Source organism: Carassius gibelio, chromosome B18 (assembly GCF_023724105.1).
Source record: "Carassius gibelio isolate Cgi1373 ecotype wild population from Czech Republic chromosome B18, carGib1.2-hapl.c, whole genome shotgun sequence".
NCBI lineage: Eukaryota > Metazoa > Chordata > Actinopteri > Cypriniformes > Cyprinidae > Carassius > Carassius gibelio.
The window spans coordinates 9,007,399-9,022,288 of NC_068413.1; the positions used below are offsets into that span (position 1 = coordinate 9,007,399).

Here is a 14,890-nt window from a genome sequence, read left to right on the forward strand (position 1 = left end):
TCGCGTGTGTTCACTTTCTACAATTCTGAATGAAACGTATAAGAGCAAAATAATTGGGATAAATGGTTCAAGACGTAATGAGAGTGTGAGGAGAGAGTACATCTAATCCTCTTAAAAGACTTCAGGTATTAGGTATTGTGCTGATCCACGCTGAAGAGCTGTCCTGCGGTGCGTCCTGCTTGACCTGAGCAGCGCTCCCAGCATCCGTGCCTTTCCCCGCAGTCCAGCTGTGAGACAGCAGCGCTCCACAGTCCGCCAGCGTCTTCTTTCAACCGGTAGGTTTTATTTGGCTTGTTCTGAAATATTTCTTGCTTGAGAGCAAAGCAAGTTCTAATATACATCTCTTTGTTAATATGGTTCATTTATGGCTGATATAGAAATACCTGACGCCACCAAAGAGTTGGTCACACTTTACATTTCAGTGTTTATGCTGCTGTGTTTACAAAATGCGTAACTTTATTGCTTTTATGGAGCTTCTTACAATGGCACAATGTTATTATTAATATATTTATAGGCATGTCAAAAACTTTAATACAAATGAGACGGATATTTCCCATGCTATGTTCGTTTAGACTTAGCCTAAATGAAAGAATCGCTTCAGTAAATGTTTTCTTAATCATTTATTCGTTCAGAAGCAGTGTCAAAAGTTTTTATTTTTTATTGAGGTACAATATCATCTCTTGAAACAGGGGTATCTTTATTTTTTTTTTATTATGGCGTTTTTCAAAACCATACAAGCTATATAGAACAGTGTGCTATTAATTTACTTGAATAGATAGATAGATAGATAGATAGATGTGAATTAAATGTATAAAAGGTTGAATAATTGATAATTAGGGGCATTTCATTACTTTAAGTGGAATTTTGCCACAAGCTCAGTGTTTTTTTTTGTGTGTGTGTTTTTACTTCTGACCATCGTAATAAGTTGGATCCACATTTTAATCAGTTCACATGCTTCTAACAGTGTTATTAACAAGAAGCTAGATCTGTTAAAATATAATTTTCTTTTTGTTTTAATTTATGTCCAATGCAGTGTGTTGGTTAGATGAATAATCTTAGAGGAGTGTAATGGCCACTGTAATCTGCTGATCCTGTATTCAGTGTTTCCTATACAACTGTTGCACTCAGTATTCCTCCTTTTATCCACTGTAAGGTATGTGAGAGGAAACCTGCGCCACAGAGAAAATGAGATGAAACGGTCTGAGAGTGAGAGCTGCATACCCCTGCATATTTTGAGGGGAAATTCTGGATGTTCTGGGTGTTATTGCCCTAAAAAACAACTTGGTGCCCTTTAGGAAGCATACTAGAAAATGTTCCTGACTCGAAGAAAGAGACTTCACCTTAGCCGGATTATATTTCTTTTGTCTGGGGTTTTCCTTTGTTCTTTATATCAACTCACTATAAGAGCCAGACTACCAGAACCCTGGTTTGAGCCCCAAATCGCAGGAGAACCTGAGGATGGCTCTGATCTTGGCTCTGGAGGGTCAGAGACAACAATGCTTTTGACCACTGCTGAGCCAGAGAGCTCCAACCACACAGATGGGGTCCAGTCGTCCGAACCAGCTACAAATGTACCCATCCCAACAATATCTAGAACAGAGACACCTACAACAACCACAAACAGGACAATCATCCATTGCATCTATGTGGATCCAGACCTTCCAAAACCCACCCCAGTTCCTACACCAGCAACCGATACAACTACTGTAGTGGCCAACACTACAACATCCAGACCTGGAGAGGCACCACACATGAAGGGCGAGTACCCGGAGGACATCTTCTCCATTGAGGATCGACGCAAAGGCTGGGTCGTTTTTCACATTTTTGGAATGGTATACATGTTTGTTTCTTTGGCCATCGTCTGCGATGAGTTTTTCGTTCCTACGTTGGGGGTTATAACAGACAAACTGGAGATCTCAGATGATGTGGCCGGGGCGACGTTCATGGCCGCTGGAGGCTCTGCTCCCGAACTCTTCACTTCCTTGATTGGGGTCTTCATTTCTCATAGCAATGTGGGCATTGGAACCATCGTTGGCTCGGCTGTCTTCAACATCCTATTTGTGATCGGAATGTGTGCAGTGTTTTCCCGGGAGATGCTTCACCTCACCTGGTGGCCTCTTTTTCGGGATGTGTCGTTCTATATCATCGATCTCATCATGCTCATCATCTTCTTCTTGGACAATACCATTATGTGGTGGGAGAGTATGATGCTGGTGGGCGGTTATGTTACCTATGTTGTCTTCATGAAGTACAATGTTCAGATAGAGCATGCCTTTAAGTCTCAACTCAGGAAACACAAGAACATAGTCAAAGTTATCGCAGTCGAAGAACCTGAGAAGGTACGCCTTATTATTTTTGCCTTTAATATTCACACAGGAGTTTTTCGCATCACATTTCACAACCTAAACTAAACTTGTAATAAAAGGGCCAAATTATCGGATACAAAAAATAAATAAAAATGACAAATAATAAAAGTTTATGCCAAATAAAAATAGCATAATATTATTTACATTTATTCACTAAACATATACTTTTATTCACACTGACTAATTGTGTATTTAATAAACAAATTTGAGCAGTACTGGGATTCGAACCCATCTCTTCGAACTCTGATGCACAATTTCAAGAACATGGATTGCATGATAGCAATTAGCAATTTGTTATTATCAATTAGCACTTTGTTGGTTTTGGATAGTGTTGTCGGTATCTGCAGCGGTAAGCCTTCTAGCGATGAGGAACATTTATTCTGCAATAATATCTGCTCATATCTGTGATTAGAGAGCTATAATAGAATCCCACTCAGGTGAATGTGAATGTGAGTCACTTATGTTTATTCATTGAGCAGATACGCATGGGTTGCGTTTTCCTTTGATAAACAGAAATGAAAAGGATCTCTTGTGTCTGCTGGGGCCAGACATTGTTAATGAGTTGTCTTGTAGCAAGCGAGGTATTTGGAGCAGGTGCATTTGGCTCACTGTGACAGCCCCATCTGTATTAGTGACACTATCCGTCACATAATAAAATTGCGTGGTCATTTTCACATGTTCCTTTCTTCATCCTGAACATCCCTCAGCTTAGACGCTGTGGTGAGAGAGGGGTTTAGAGAGATCAACACTTAATAATCTGTCATAACATACCACCTGAGAGGCAGACTTTAAACTGCAGTGACAAACAGTCTACTGATTATAGAAAATATGTCTCATACTGGAAAATGTTCTGACAGAGACCCCCTGGACTGGTAAAAACAATGACACTCTGATCTAAAGACATTCACGTAATCCTTTGAGGGTCTGCTATGATTTACAAACTGTGTAACATATAGAGTGTTTAAATCTACTAAGTGTGATTGAAGCTTATATAGTGTAAGAAGGCTTACTAGACGCAGAGGACCTAGATCTCTGTCAAACTAAACCCACTGGATTGAATTTATCACAGATAACAAATACAACAGTAACAATAAAATACAGAATTGTATATATTTGGATGCTTATGTTACAGTGCTGTAAATGTTAATTAAAACTAAAGCCATTCACTTTTTAAAAAAAATTTAAATAAAGCTGAAATAAAAAATATAAGACGAAAAACTTAAACTTAAAAAACATAAAGAGAAATTATAAATGTTGACCTGGGAAGTAATTGAAATAAAATAGGTGTTTAAGTTCTAAATTAACTCAAACGTAAACTGAAACATTAATAAATATAAGCTAATTAGAAATATTAATAATAGTGACAAAAGACATAACAAAATCACTAAAACCTAAAGTAAAAATTCAATTGAGGACTGGAAATATAAAAAGTTAATTCAAAATAATAATATTATATAAATGCTACTAAAATAATACTGTCGTGTTTTGTTACATAATCTGATGTTACAGGTTTTTTTTTCCATTTAGAATAAATAAATGATATGGTCATTTCAAATAAATACATACATTTTAAATACACTCCTTTGAGTCTGTGAGGGTACGTGAATGAATCCCTTGTCAAGTTTATAATAGTTGTCACCTTTATTCTAATTCAACAGTAGAATGAGAGGTGAAGGTCAAAGGTCGAATCACTGCCTTGCATCCTCTGTAATGTTTTAAACTGCTGTTGCACACAGGACAATGCGACCTCAAGTGAAGAGAACAGGCCGCCTGAACCAGAAGACAAGAATAGACTAAAGGTATGAACAAATTATAATAATTCAAAATATGTGATATCTGATAAATCTTAAAGGAAAAGGATGTTATGTATGCGTTACTATAGTCAACATATAGTGTTGATGTGTCGAACTGGACATAGCAATGTTTAATTGAATATTGAATATTCCTGTTATATGAATATGGGATTATTAATTTAATTAACATTAAATAAACAACACATTTAAGACATTTATTCTCCATAAAGTCCACACAATTTGCAGGTACAGATATAAATTCTTTCGACATGATCATTTAGTGTGAGCGTTTGTCTGAATATTTCTCCTCTCTTGTGTAGTTGAAGCCCACACTGCAGCGCGGGGGCAGCTCTGCCTCTCTGCACAACAGCACTATGAGGAACACCATTTTTCAGCTGATGATTCACACACTGGATCCTCTCGGAGAGGGTAAGAGCCCTTCAGTGCCTGAACCCACAGAATGATAACTCATTTAGCAAACATTGCACGGAGCCGTTACAAATTTCAAATCTGGTGGTTTAAAGGGATAGTCCACCAAAAAAAAAAGGACAATTCTGTCATCACTTACTTTACATGTCGTTCCAAACCTGTATGACTTTCGTTTTTCCGTGGGACACAGAAGAAGATATTTTGAAGAATATTGGGAACCAAAAAACATGCATCCATTGTATGCACATTAAATAATCTTTTATCTCCCATGTTCCACAACAGAAAGAAAGTCAGTTTTGGAATGAAAAGATGGCAACATGATGACAGAGTTTACATTTTTGGGTGAACAATCACTTTCAGATATGTTTATGAAAGCTGTATCACAAGCTTAATGAATTTGTTTATTAGTAAATGTTAATATTAAATAAGCAGGAAAGGTGTATGCTAAGTATCTAGTGTTTTTTTATTATTTGAAAACTCAAATTCTGCCATTTTATGATGTCTACTTACTGTTGTTTATACAAAGTGGTTGATTTAAATTACTGGTTACAGGGTAGATACAATTTTTTGCTCTGAATGTTTTATGGTTACATCTTCTGAACTGTTCTTCTATATCAATATTGTATAAAGATCAAAATACCAATCATATAATAGGCCGGTATTCCCTCAGGCAAGTGCTGTAAGACGTTCAGAAGTGGAAAGCAGGAGAGTCCCTTTGTCCTTCTCCCAGTACAAATGGATTAGCAAAGCATGTTCTATATTATGACAGCACTAAGTCCAGATTGATGCTAAGAAGATAAATAGCTCTTTCTCAGTCTATGGAGTGGAGAATGATTCATAGTAGTGAGATAAGGCCCATCGCAGTGGCTCTATGACATTTTGTCAAGTCACATCAGTGTTTATGTCACCATTTAAACATAGACTATATTATTACCTTTTTGCACACAGACTTTCAAACGAGATGGTTTTATGTGTGTTATTTGAGCATCACAAAAATGTCATCAGCAATGTCAGTTCCTATTATAAGACACAGAAACATCATCATAAACTTGAATCTAGTAACATAAATACTATGTGCACTGAAGATATGATATCATACGATTACCTTGTATGGATCCTTGATGGCTGGCATGCATACGTGTAAGGCAGAAGCCCTGGTGCTCTGGAGGTCTGTGCTCAGTGGTTTGGGTTGGTCCCCTTGACCTTCAGCCTGTCCTCATGAGGCTGTGCAGCACCTGCGCTCTCAGGGTCCTCACAAAAACCTCCCAGCGCTGTGCTGCTCCATCATTAAGCTGCTTTTGATTGAGCTCATAAAGGCTGGATGAGAGCCAAGCTCCAGCAGCTCAATCCTGTTATTGTGATGGGGTCCCTGCTCATTTACATGCCATAGACAATTAGATAAATTTAAAGATTCAGTTGAACATATCAACATTTTGGCTGATAAATTGCTGACAAGCACAACTTTAGGACCTCAAATGTATTGCCTTTAAATGCTCTGTATACTCTGCTTATCAGTCTTTTGAATATCTCAAAGAAATTTCTTGGTAATATTTCACCCCAAAATTAAAAGAAAATATTTTTGAATTAAATGAAGCCTATTGATTAGAAGCCCATTGATTATTTCCATTTTTGTTGTAATTATTTCCGTTACAATTAAACACCCCACACCTCAAATTTGATTGCATAATGCAAATATAATATAATAAAAAGCTTAAGTTTGAGTCAAATGTCAGTTTGGAAAAATGAATTATTTTTAGGTTTTGATAGATTTTTTTTTGGGGGGGGGGGGATAATGTCATAATCTAAGAAATCAGTCTTGATTCCCCTCAAACATTTATGCATTTATACCTTTAAGATTTTTGTAAACAAATCCATCTTTTTATTTTCCTCCAAGTCAGTGCAGTGCAGTAGTTTGGAGGGCATTAGGAGTTGCATTTGTGACACTCACCATGGTATTTGTTGTATATGAATCTATTTTACTCATTAGAGTCAGTGTTTAATGGAGATGCAAAGGCTAGAAGCTCTTTGGAATGTAAAGGTAAGGGGCTTAGTGTTTGTGATGTTATTCTTGTGATGTGACGCCGTCTTGTAGTAGCCTGTGAGATGTGAGGAAATGACATTTTGTTTTACGTCTGTGAATTGAGGGCTTCTGTCATTTGTGGTACTGGCATTGTTGACCCTGACAGTGTCAGTCAAAGTCTACATTCAAGCTATATTCTTCCTTTCCTGGTTTGCAGTGAAATTTAAAGACAAGGCTGAGATTTTGAACGACTTGGCCCGGGGGAAAGTAGAGAACAAAAACAAGGAAAAATCTGGTGAAGGTGAGATTTTATAATCTTAGTCTGTTCTATAATGATTGCACAGAGCTTTGTAGACAGGTCGGTACATTGTCCTACCTCACAGATGAGCTCTGTTGCATATTCAGAATGGTTATTAATGTTGCATTTCCACAAGCAGTAACGCACCAGCTGTGTGCTGGATGAAAGGTACAAAGAGAGGGCAAGCTGCCAGGAGTTTGGCCCATTTTGCCCTCTACACAGCATCCCGCATTCCATATATCCACCTTTTGTTTCTACTTGAGAGCTGCTTTACACATTACCTGACATAATGACCACGCTCCATCTCATGAATTAAGCATGAGTGGCTTGGAATCAATGCAGATTATCTTGTGCCGCAACTGCTGTGTTTGAAATTGCCGCCAAGCAATATAGCAACATTACTCACTCCTACTGAAGAAATCTTCACTCCACATCTGAGAGGAGCTTGTAGTATTGCAACATTTAGAAAGTAATTGCAAGCTTGACTGATATTTTATTATTGTGGTTTAATAAGGTGAAGATCAGACGGAACAGTCCAAGGATTCCAAAGACATGGTTCCAGGAGCCAAGGAAGAAGACGCTAGTCAAAAGCCTGAGGCACAAAAGGTGGGCCTATTGCATTTCTAAAAAAGTTGGAAAGAAGAAGGAGATCTGAGAAACTTGTGTACTTTTAATGAGCTCATCAGTTCTTTACCTTGTTGCATATCTGACACGTATGATCTGTCAAACAAAGTATAAGATTCATATTTAAGAAATAATTCACCCAGAAATTAGAAGTCATTTAATCACCCTCATGTCATGACATCCTTTCTTCAGTGGAACTCAAAAGCAAATGTTAGAAGAACGTTCTTTACAGTGAAGGAAAACTGGAGGTTTCAAGCTTAAAAAAGCCAAAAAAGCACCATAGATTCAAAGTGTTATTTTTCATGATGCATTAACTGTCTGTTTTATGACGTAATCATTCAGTTAATATCAAGTCACATCTTTTCCAAATCAGTCAGTTCATTCAAGATACAAAACTGGTTTGAATGATTCATTCACAGTTGGGACTGATCAACTTTTTAAGTTCAGTTCACCGATTCAGTCATAGCAGTTTTCAGGCAACAGCAACATTTCAGTGGAGACAAAGATTATCTTTGAATGAATTCAGTGAAGCTAAAGCTGCTTTTATTATACTTTTATGGTGCTTTTGTATACTTTTTGAAGCTTGAAAGCTCTCGTCCCGATTTATTATTATAACTGCATGGAAAAGAGCAAGCCCTCTGTGTTCCAAAGAATAAAAAAATTCATATTGGTTTGGGACAAATTGAATGATGATTCAACTTATTTTAACTTATTTCACTTTTGGGTGAACTGTTGCTTTAAGTTAGTTCTCCTAATTATTATTTTTTTCTATGTGGGTATTATGTTTACATCTGTCTCTTTCTTACTTTGTCTTAAGGAAGAAGACACTGCAGCAGGAGGAGGTTCAGAGAAGCCAGGAGGTTCAGGTGATCCAGGGCATGATGAAGATGACAGTGATGAAGACAGCGATGAAGACAGTGATGATGATGATGAAACTGATGATGAGGCTGAGGAGGAAGGAGAAAATGATGAACCTCTGTCCTTAGAGTGGCCAGACGACAGACGTAAACAGGCCACATATTTGTTTCTGTTGCCAATTGTATTTCCACTTTGGCTGACAGTTCCAGACGTCAGAAACCCTGTGAGAAACAAAACAAAGCATCACATTTGCATTGCATCTACAAAATTTTGTAAAACTGACATGTATATTGCTCTATATTGTGCTTAAAGGCATCCAAGAAGTTCTTTGTCATCACTTTCCTTGGCTCAATAGTATGGATTGCTATATTTTCCTATCTTATGGTGTGGTGGGCACATCAGGTCAGTGTAGAAACTGATATTTGTGACACTTAAGGCACACTTAAATGTCACTGTATCAGCAAATAAAATACCAAAACAAACGAGCAACCATTAATCAAGATTTTCTCTCCTAGGTGGGTGAGACCATTGGCATCTCTGAAGAAATCATGGGTCTTACCATTCTGGCTGCAGGAACATCCATTCCTGATCTCATCACCAGCGTTATTGTGGCTCGAAAAGGCTTGGGAGACATGGCTGTCTCCAGCTCTGTAGGCAGCAACATATTTGACATCACCATGGGGTAAGACAATAGAAACTTTATAGCAATTAATCAGGTGTTTTAAAGGCTGGAAATGATGTGCACAGTTGTAGTCAAATGTGACTGGCTGAACACTGGCTCTTTGTGTTCACACCACTGGTTTGAGTTTGCAAGTTTCACATGGAAGGGATTTTTCAGTGAATCTTTCTGCAGATTACATAGTTTCACCAGTAGGTGGCGACAAGAATCTCTAATGAGTGAATCACTGAACTGAGTTTTTCGTTTTTAGCTGAAAATGTCATAGAGAATGTGAGTGATGTGGCCAAGTATGGTAACCCACACTAGGTGTTTGTGCTCTCCATTTAACCGATCCAAGTGCACACACACACACACACACACACACACACACATGTAGCAGTGAGTAGTGAACACACACACACACACCATGTACACACTCAACTGGGGGTTTGGTGCTATACGCAAGAGCACGTCAGCTTTGGGTATTGGAAGACTTGCTGCCGGACCTGAGATTCAAACCCGTGACCTTTGGGTTACATGTCCGACCAACACTAATTTTTCTAATCATTCACAAATTAAGTGCATTTTTTTAGTTAGTCATTAGGTAAATCACTCAACTGATTTGCTCAGCAACTCTCATGAAGATTCTGATGAAGTGACTGGCTATATCCAAAACTGCATACATCTCTCTACTATATAGTAAGCAAAAAACTGAGTAAACAGAGTGGTATATCTGAATTCACTGTAATAACAAAACAGTAGGTGAAAAATACCTGGGTTACTTACTAGCTACTTATGGTGAAATTAGAGAGAAATTAGAAAGTGTGCATCCAGAGGTTTTATGAATGGCATCTGACACTGGTAGACAAAGACAATAACAACATGGCGAATATCATAAAACCATCTGAATGTATTATGTTCATACTACACACATTCATTCTATATAGAACATGCTTTTTAGAAGTTGCAAAGTAATTACTTATTCAGAAGAAGCACCCGTGCGTATGTGATATCAGAACTGAAATGGCTAAATAGACGAAGTATTTGGTAAAATTGCATTTAAAATGTAAGTTACTTAATAATAACATTTTAAACTGTTGTTTGTTTAGAAATATCACACTTGCAATAATCCCGTTGGTATGAATAAATGCCTTATCGCTTATTGTCTTTTTGTGTATCTTAATTATATCCCCTCTCACTGTTCCAGGCTGCCGGTGCCCTGGCTGATGTACTCATTCTGCCACTCGCTGGCGCCGGTTACTGTGAGCAGTAATGGGCTGTTCTGTGCCATTGTGTTGCTCTTCCTCATGCTCCTCTTCGTCATTATCTCCATCGCTGCCTGTAAGTGGAGGATGAATAAAGTATTGGGATTCATCATGTTCATCCTCTACTTTGTGTTCCTGGTGCTCAGTGTCATGCTAGAGGATCGAATCATTATATGTCCCGTGTCCATCTGAGCAAACATTTGAATAAAGTCCTGTCATTTAAAACGTTCCGAACTGTAACTTCACACATATTTAAAGCATCTCTAGACTCGCTGTTGGCTTATTCTGTATTTCGCAAGATCTTTTGAAAAGGGATGCAATGACTGGCCATAATTTCCAAACTAAGTTAACTGTTACAGACACTTTTTGGCCACCACTTTTGGCTTGTTACATTAAAATGACTGCAGTATTAACAGAGAAGGGTAACGGGCCTGTCCCAAATGGCCACCATTTGTGTTATCCACACTTTGGTGATGTAATGCCATATGGATTGTTGAGTGCAGACTTCTGTGTTGTCCCACCAGTGTGGGTTTTGTAAAAGGGCACATTGGGACCACATACAGAGGCACTCTTGAACACCCTTTTGAACCGTGTAAACTGACAAATAAGACACCCCACTGCCCTGTGGACTTGGCAAACACAATATGATTATGATTGCATAACCAAAGGTCACATCCAGTGTGGCATTTGGGACAGGACTACAGAGTAATAAATATGTTAAATTGCAGTATGTATTTTTTTCTTTCTCTTAAACTCTCACTTAACGATTTGTGATGCAATCAACCATTTAGGTTTATTTGGGATGATACCAAAACACACATGCAAAACATATTTGTCTAAAACATCGCAAAGATTATAACCTTATGAGAAGTCAATATGTGGCTTACATTTTTTCAAATGATAAAAAAAGAAGAAGAAAATGTTTCCAAATTGTTTTTGAATAATTTTATATTGTGGTTGTATTGTTTGATGTTGTGGGTTTTCAGATAGCTTTGGGACTACATTGGGAGAAATTGTGAGCTTATTGTAAATGATGTAATTTAATCATTCTGCAATGGAATTATTTTTGTAACATGGAAAAATGTCATTAGCGAGCGTTCTAATTCCAGATCCTGTGCTGTATGTAAGATATGACTTTTTTTCCATCATAAAAGTAGAATCTCAAGCATATAAAAAAAAGACTTATTTACAAAGTCTAATGTAATCAGTATGATTCTGATAAAAAAAAATTTTTTTTGTGAATTTCCATACAAATATCACACTGCTGTTTTAATTCACTACTGAATAGAGGCAAAGATTGTTTTTTTTTTTTCAGAAGGTCGCACATTGTGTTGATTTCTCTCTTGAGAGTTGCTCATTGTAAATATTCATTTGTTGGTGCAGTGCAAAATTAAATTGGGTTTCAAATGCGACTTTTTTCTCCCTATATTTCATCGAACAAACCAGAGACACCAACACAAACACACTGATTTGAGTTGATTTAAGTGTTTATTTACAGTTTTAAACAATTTTATAGACCTGGCTCAGATCTGACAAAATGATATATACAAATATAAATAGAAGTAACAAAAGGTGTGATATGTAAAGCACATTGCCCGAAAAAAAGGATTTGTTTCAAAACGAACAAACAATACGATTCACCTTACACATTAACCGCTTTAAATTAGCTTCCATGAAATAGGTCAGTTTGTTTCACTACCATACCATATAGACGTAAAAATCAGATGATACAAAAACTGCTAAACATTAAAAGCATTTCTCTTTTTTTTGTGTGTGTGGTTTTACACAGCATCGGGTCAATAAACAAAAACATTCATCCTAAAATGTTTAGGGCAGTATTATCTGTTTTTTTCTTTTTTTTTCTACTTGGGGCATTAACATCAATGTGTCATTGAGTATAATTACCTTTTCCATAATCCATTGCATTTTAAACATTTAAACGTCATCAATCCTCTTCCCAACCACACAGACTCAAAGTGCATCTTCATTAACATAATAATAAGAAATGAACAGTATTAAAATATAACATTTCAAGTTACCACATGTTTAGAGTTCAAACTGAGTAAATAAGTGCTTGTATGCTTCAGGTACTTTATGTAACTCGACAGTGGGAATACATCTTTATGCAACATTGCACAATATAAAGCAATATATAAAAAAAAAGATAATTATATACCTTCATGGCAAACACTGGATTACGTAAGTGAGTGTAAAACGTCAACCAGATTCACATTAACAGTCCATTTTATTTTAGACTCGCTATAATACCCTTTATACCCTGTTGTAAATTTGTCTCCGTACTGTTCTTCGCCCAAGTTCAAAATCTCATCAAATATTTTTCTCATCATGTGAAATGTGAGTCAAGAGTTTATATTTGGTCCAGTTCTGTCCCTCAAGACGACAGTGTCACTGACGATCACCATACGACTGGTCTCCAGGACCAGGACGACAAACGGCTCACGCTCAAAAGAGAAACCTTTACACTACGAACAGCATAGTCTTTACAAATGGAGACACGTCAATTATAACAAATTCCAGTTTTAAAATATAACTGTATAATACAAATATGCAAAATAATAAGACTATGTACACAAAGTCTCTCTGTATGCGAAATATACAAGTGCCCCTAGTCGGCCTAAAGGGGACTGTGTTTGTTTGGGTTGCTCATTGTGCTTCTACGCATCCTAAACGTGATCGATTTGATTGTTCTTTAGCTACTGGTCCCGAATCCACTTCACGATTCACTGGACGTGAATGAATGGAGCGATGGAAAGACCTGAGCACAATGATATTGCTCCTAATCTACAATGACCTCTAAACTCAAGTTTACCTGAGCGGTGCTAGATGATTCAAACGTGACCCCAAGTTTCCAAAAGGGGTTGATGGTCAAAACACCAGGCAGGTGGAAGAGCAAAAGTGAGGGGGAAATGCAAGAAAAAGAACAGGATCACAGACTATATAAAGTGATGTATTCACAGGAAGTGTTTGAAGAAGAACAGTCACATAAATAGACAGGACTTGTGTCGAAAGAGACCTCATGGGAGCCAGAGGTAGCTTTGGTTAAGACGAATCAAAGTGTTTCTTCTTTGATTGCCTTCCTGTGTGATGGATGTGAGGAAAGAGGGATGAATGAGAGGAGGTGAATCAGAGACTGGGCAGCCCGAAGGTTCTCCTGCACTCCATGACTCCAGCACTGGGTGGACGGTCACAGTTATGGGTCAACTTGACCTGGCTCGGCGCCAGACGGTCATATGCCATTTTGTATTCCCGGTCAAATGCATCTGTGAGAATAAATGAAGGTGTTAGTAATGATGCTAGTGCTCACGTTCAGTGATTTGATAAACATATACCGTATTTTCCGAACTATAAGTCACACTTTTTTTCATAGTTTGGCTGGTCCTGCAACTTATAGTCAGGTGTGACATATTTATCAAAATTAATTTGACATGTACCGAGAGAAATGAACCAAGAGAAATGAATCAATAGAAAACATTACCGTCTCCAGCCAGGAGAGGGCGCTCTATGCTGCTCAGTGCTCCTGTAGTCTACACTGAAAACATAGAGCGCCCTTTCGCGGCTGGAGACGATAATGTTTTCTCTTGGTTCTTGGTTCTAAAAATAAATGCGACTTATAGTGCAGTGCGACTTATATATGTTTTTTTCCTCATCATGACGTATTTTTGGACTGATGCGACTTATACTCAGGTGCGACTTATAGTCCGAAAAATACGGTAATACATTTTAAAAGTTTTGGGTCAGTACAATTTTTTTATGTCTTTGAAAGAAGTCTCTTATGCTCTCCAAGTCTCCAGTATTTGAAATATAACAATGTAATTTGTTTAATGTGTCTTTATTGAAGTATAAAAAAGTATTAAAAAAAATCGTACTGAACCCAAACTTTGAAACCGTAGTATATAACACATCATGAAAGCAGTCAGCTCACCAATATTTATGCTACTCTTGCCCAAAGCCACCAAAGATAAGAACAGGATATCTCTATATAAGCTCCTGCATATAATGAAGAAGAAGAAAAAAAGAGATTAGCTTGTCAAACTGTTTCTTAAATCAGTTTCTGTGTTTCATTGAAACACTGTTCTCATACCGTTGTCTGACGAAGCCCAGTTTGGTGCCCAATAGCTGCAGTATCTGACTCATGGGCTGGTAGACATCGTTCCTCTGGATGCTCTTCACAACACTCTGCAGCAGCTCTGGGCTCACAGCCTGCTCCTCCTCCTCAAATACTGCAGGATTTGCACCTATTAAAAAACATGAACCCAAGATGAAGTAGATGGCTGGTACATTAAAGAAAAGCTGCTGCATCTGAAGTGTTTTCAGGGGGGTTAAGTACATTTAGTAGTTTTGGTTCAGCTTTCAATGCAGTTGCTAGGTTGTTCTGTCAGGTTAACCAAAACTAGTCAAATCGTTTTCAAAAATTTCAATAAAGCTTAAAGAAATATTGTAAATATATCTAATATAAATATTAGATAAAAGCTTAAATAAAAAGACAAACTATTTGTTTCCCTGTCAAATAATTGAAATAAATAAAGCTGAAGTACTACAATTAAAAACTGAGATAGAA

General features: G+C 37.4%; 2 protein-coding genes across 4 annotated transcripts in view; one reads left to right on the plus strand and one right to left on the minus strand.

The window, feature by feature from the left end:
* Positions 1–119: 119 nt before the first annotated feature.
* Positions 120–11,723, plus strand: LOC127977321 (sodium/potassium/calcium exchanger 1-like). 2 transcript variants are annotated; one of them, XM_052582172.1, is made up of 10 exons: positions 120–275; positions 1,154–2,339; positions 4,103–4,165; positions 4,480–4,588; positions 6,826–6,909; positions 7,421–7,512; positions 8,348–8,611; positions 8,701–8,790; positions 8,904–9,070; positions 10,254–11,723. In XM_052582172.1, the coding sequence occupies exons 2-10, from the start codon at positions 1,311–1,313 to the stop codon at positions 10,501–10,503; spliced, it is 2,148 nt and encodes a 715-aa protein (XP_052438132.1). In that variant the 5' UTR covers positions 120–275; positions 1,154–1,310; the 3' UTR covers positions 10,504–11,723. The 2 variants fall into 2 exon arrangements, with proteins under 2 accessions (XP_052438132.1, XP_052438133.1); XM_052582173.1 differs by lacking the exon at positions 6,826–6,909.
* Positions 11,724–11,788: 65 nt separating this feature from the next.
* LOC127977320 (C-myc promoter-binding protein) overlaps positions 11,789–14,890 on the minus strand; it is a 30,527-nt gene continuing 27,425 nt past the window's right edge. For both annotated transcript variants that reach the window (XM_052582171.1, XM_052582169.1), the window contains 3 exons: positions 14,414–14,567; positions 14,255–14,319; positions 11,789–13,592 (listed from right to left, as the gene is read on the minus strand). In XM_052582171.1, coding sequence (XP_052438131.1) covers positions 13,456–13,592; positions 14,255–14,319; positions 14,414–14,567 — 356 coding nt within the window. In that variant the 3' untranslated portion in view covers positions 11,789–13,455. The remainder of the gene's footprint in view (positions 13,593–14,254; positions 14,320–14,413; positions 14,568–14,890) is intronic.

Coding starts and splice junctions, on each gene's coding strand:
- LOC127977321 (XM_052582172.1), top strand. CDS start 1,311: ATGTTCCTGACTCGAAGAAAGAGACTTCACCTTAGCCGGATTATATTT. Junction 8,791..8,903: donor TGGTGTGGTGGGCACATCAG/GTCAGTGTAGAA, acceptor TTTCTCTCCTAG/GTGGGTGAGACCATTGGCAT. Junction 9,071..10,253: donor ATATTTGACATCACCATGGG/GTAAGACAATAG, acceptor TCACTGTTCCAG/GCTGCCGGTGCCCTGGCTGA.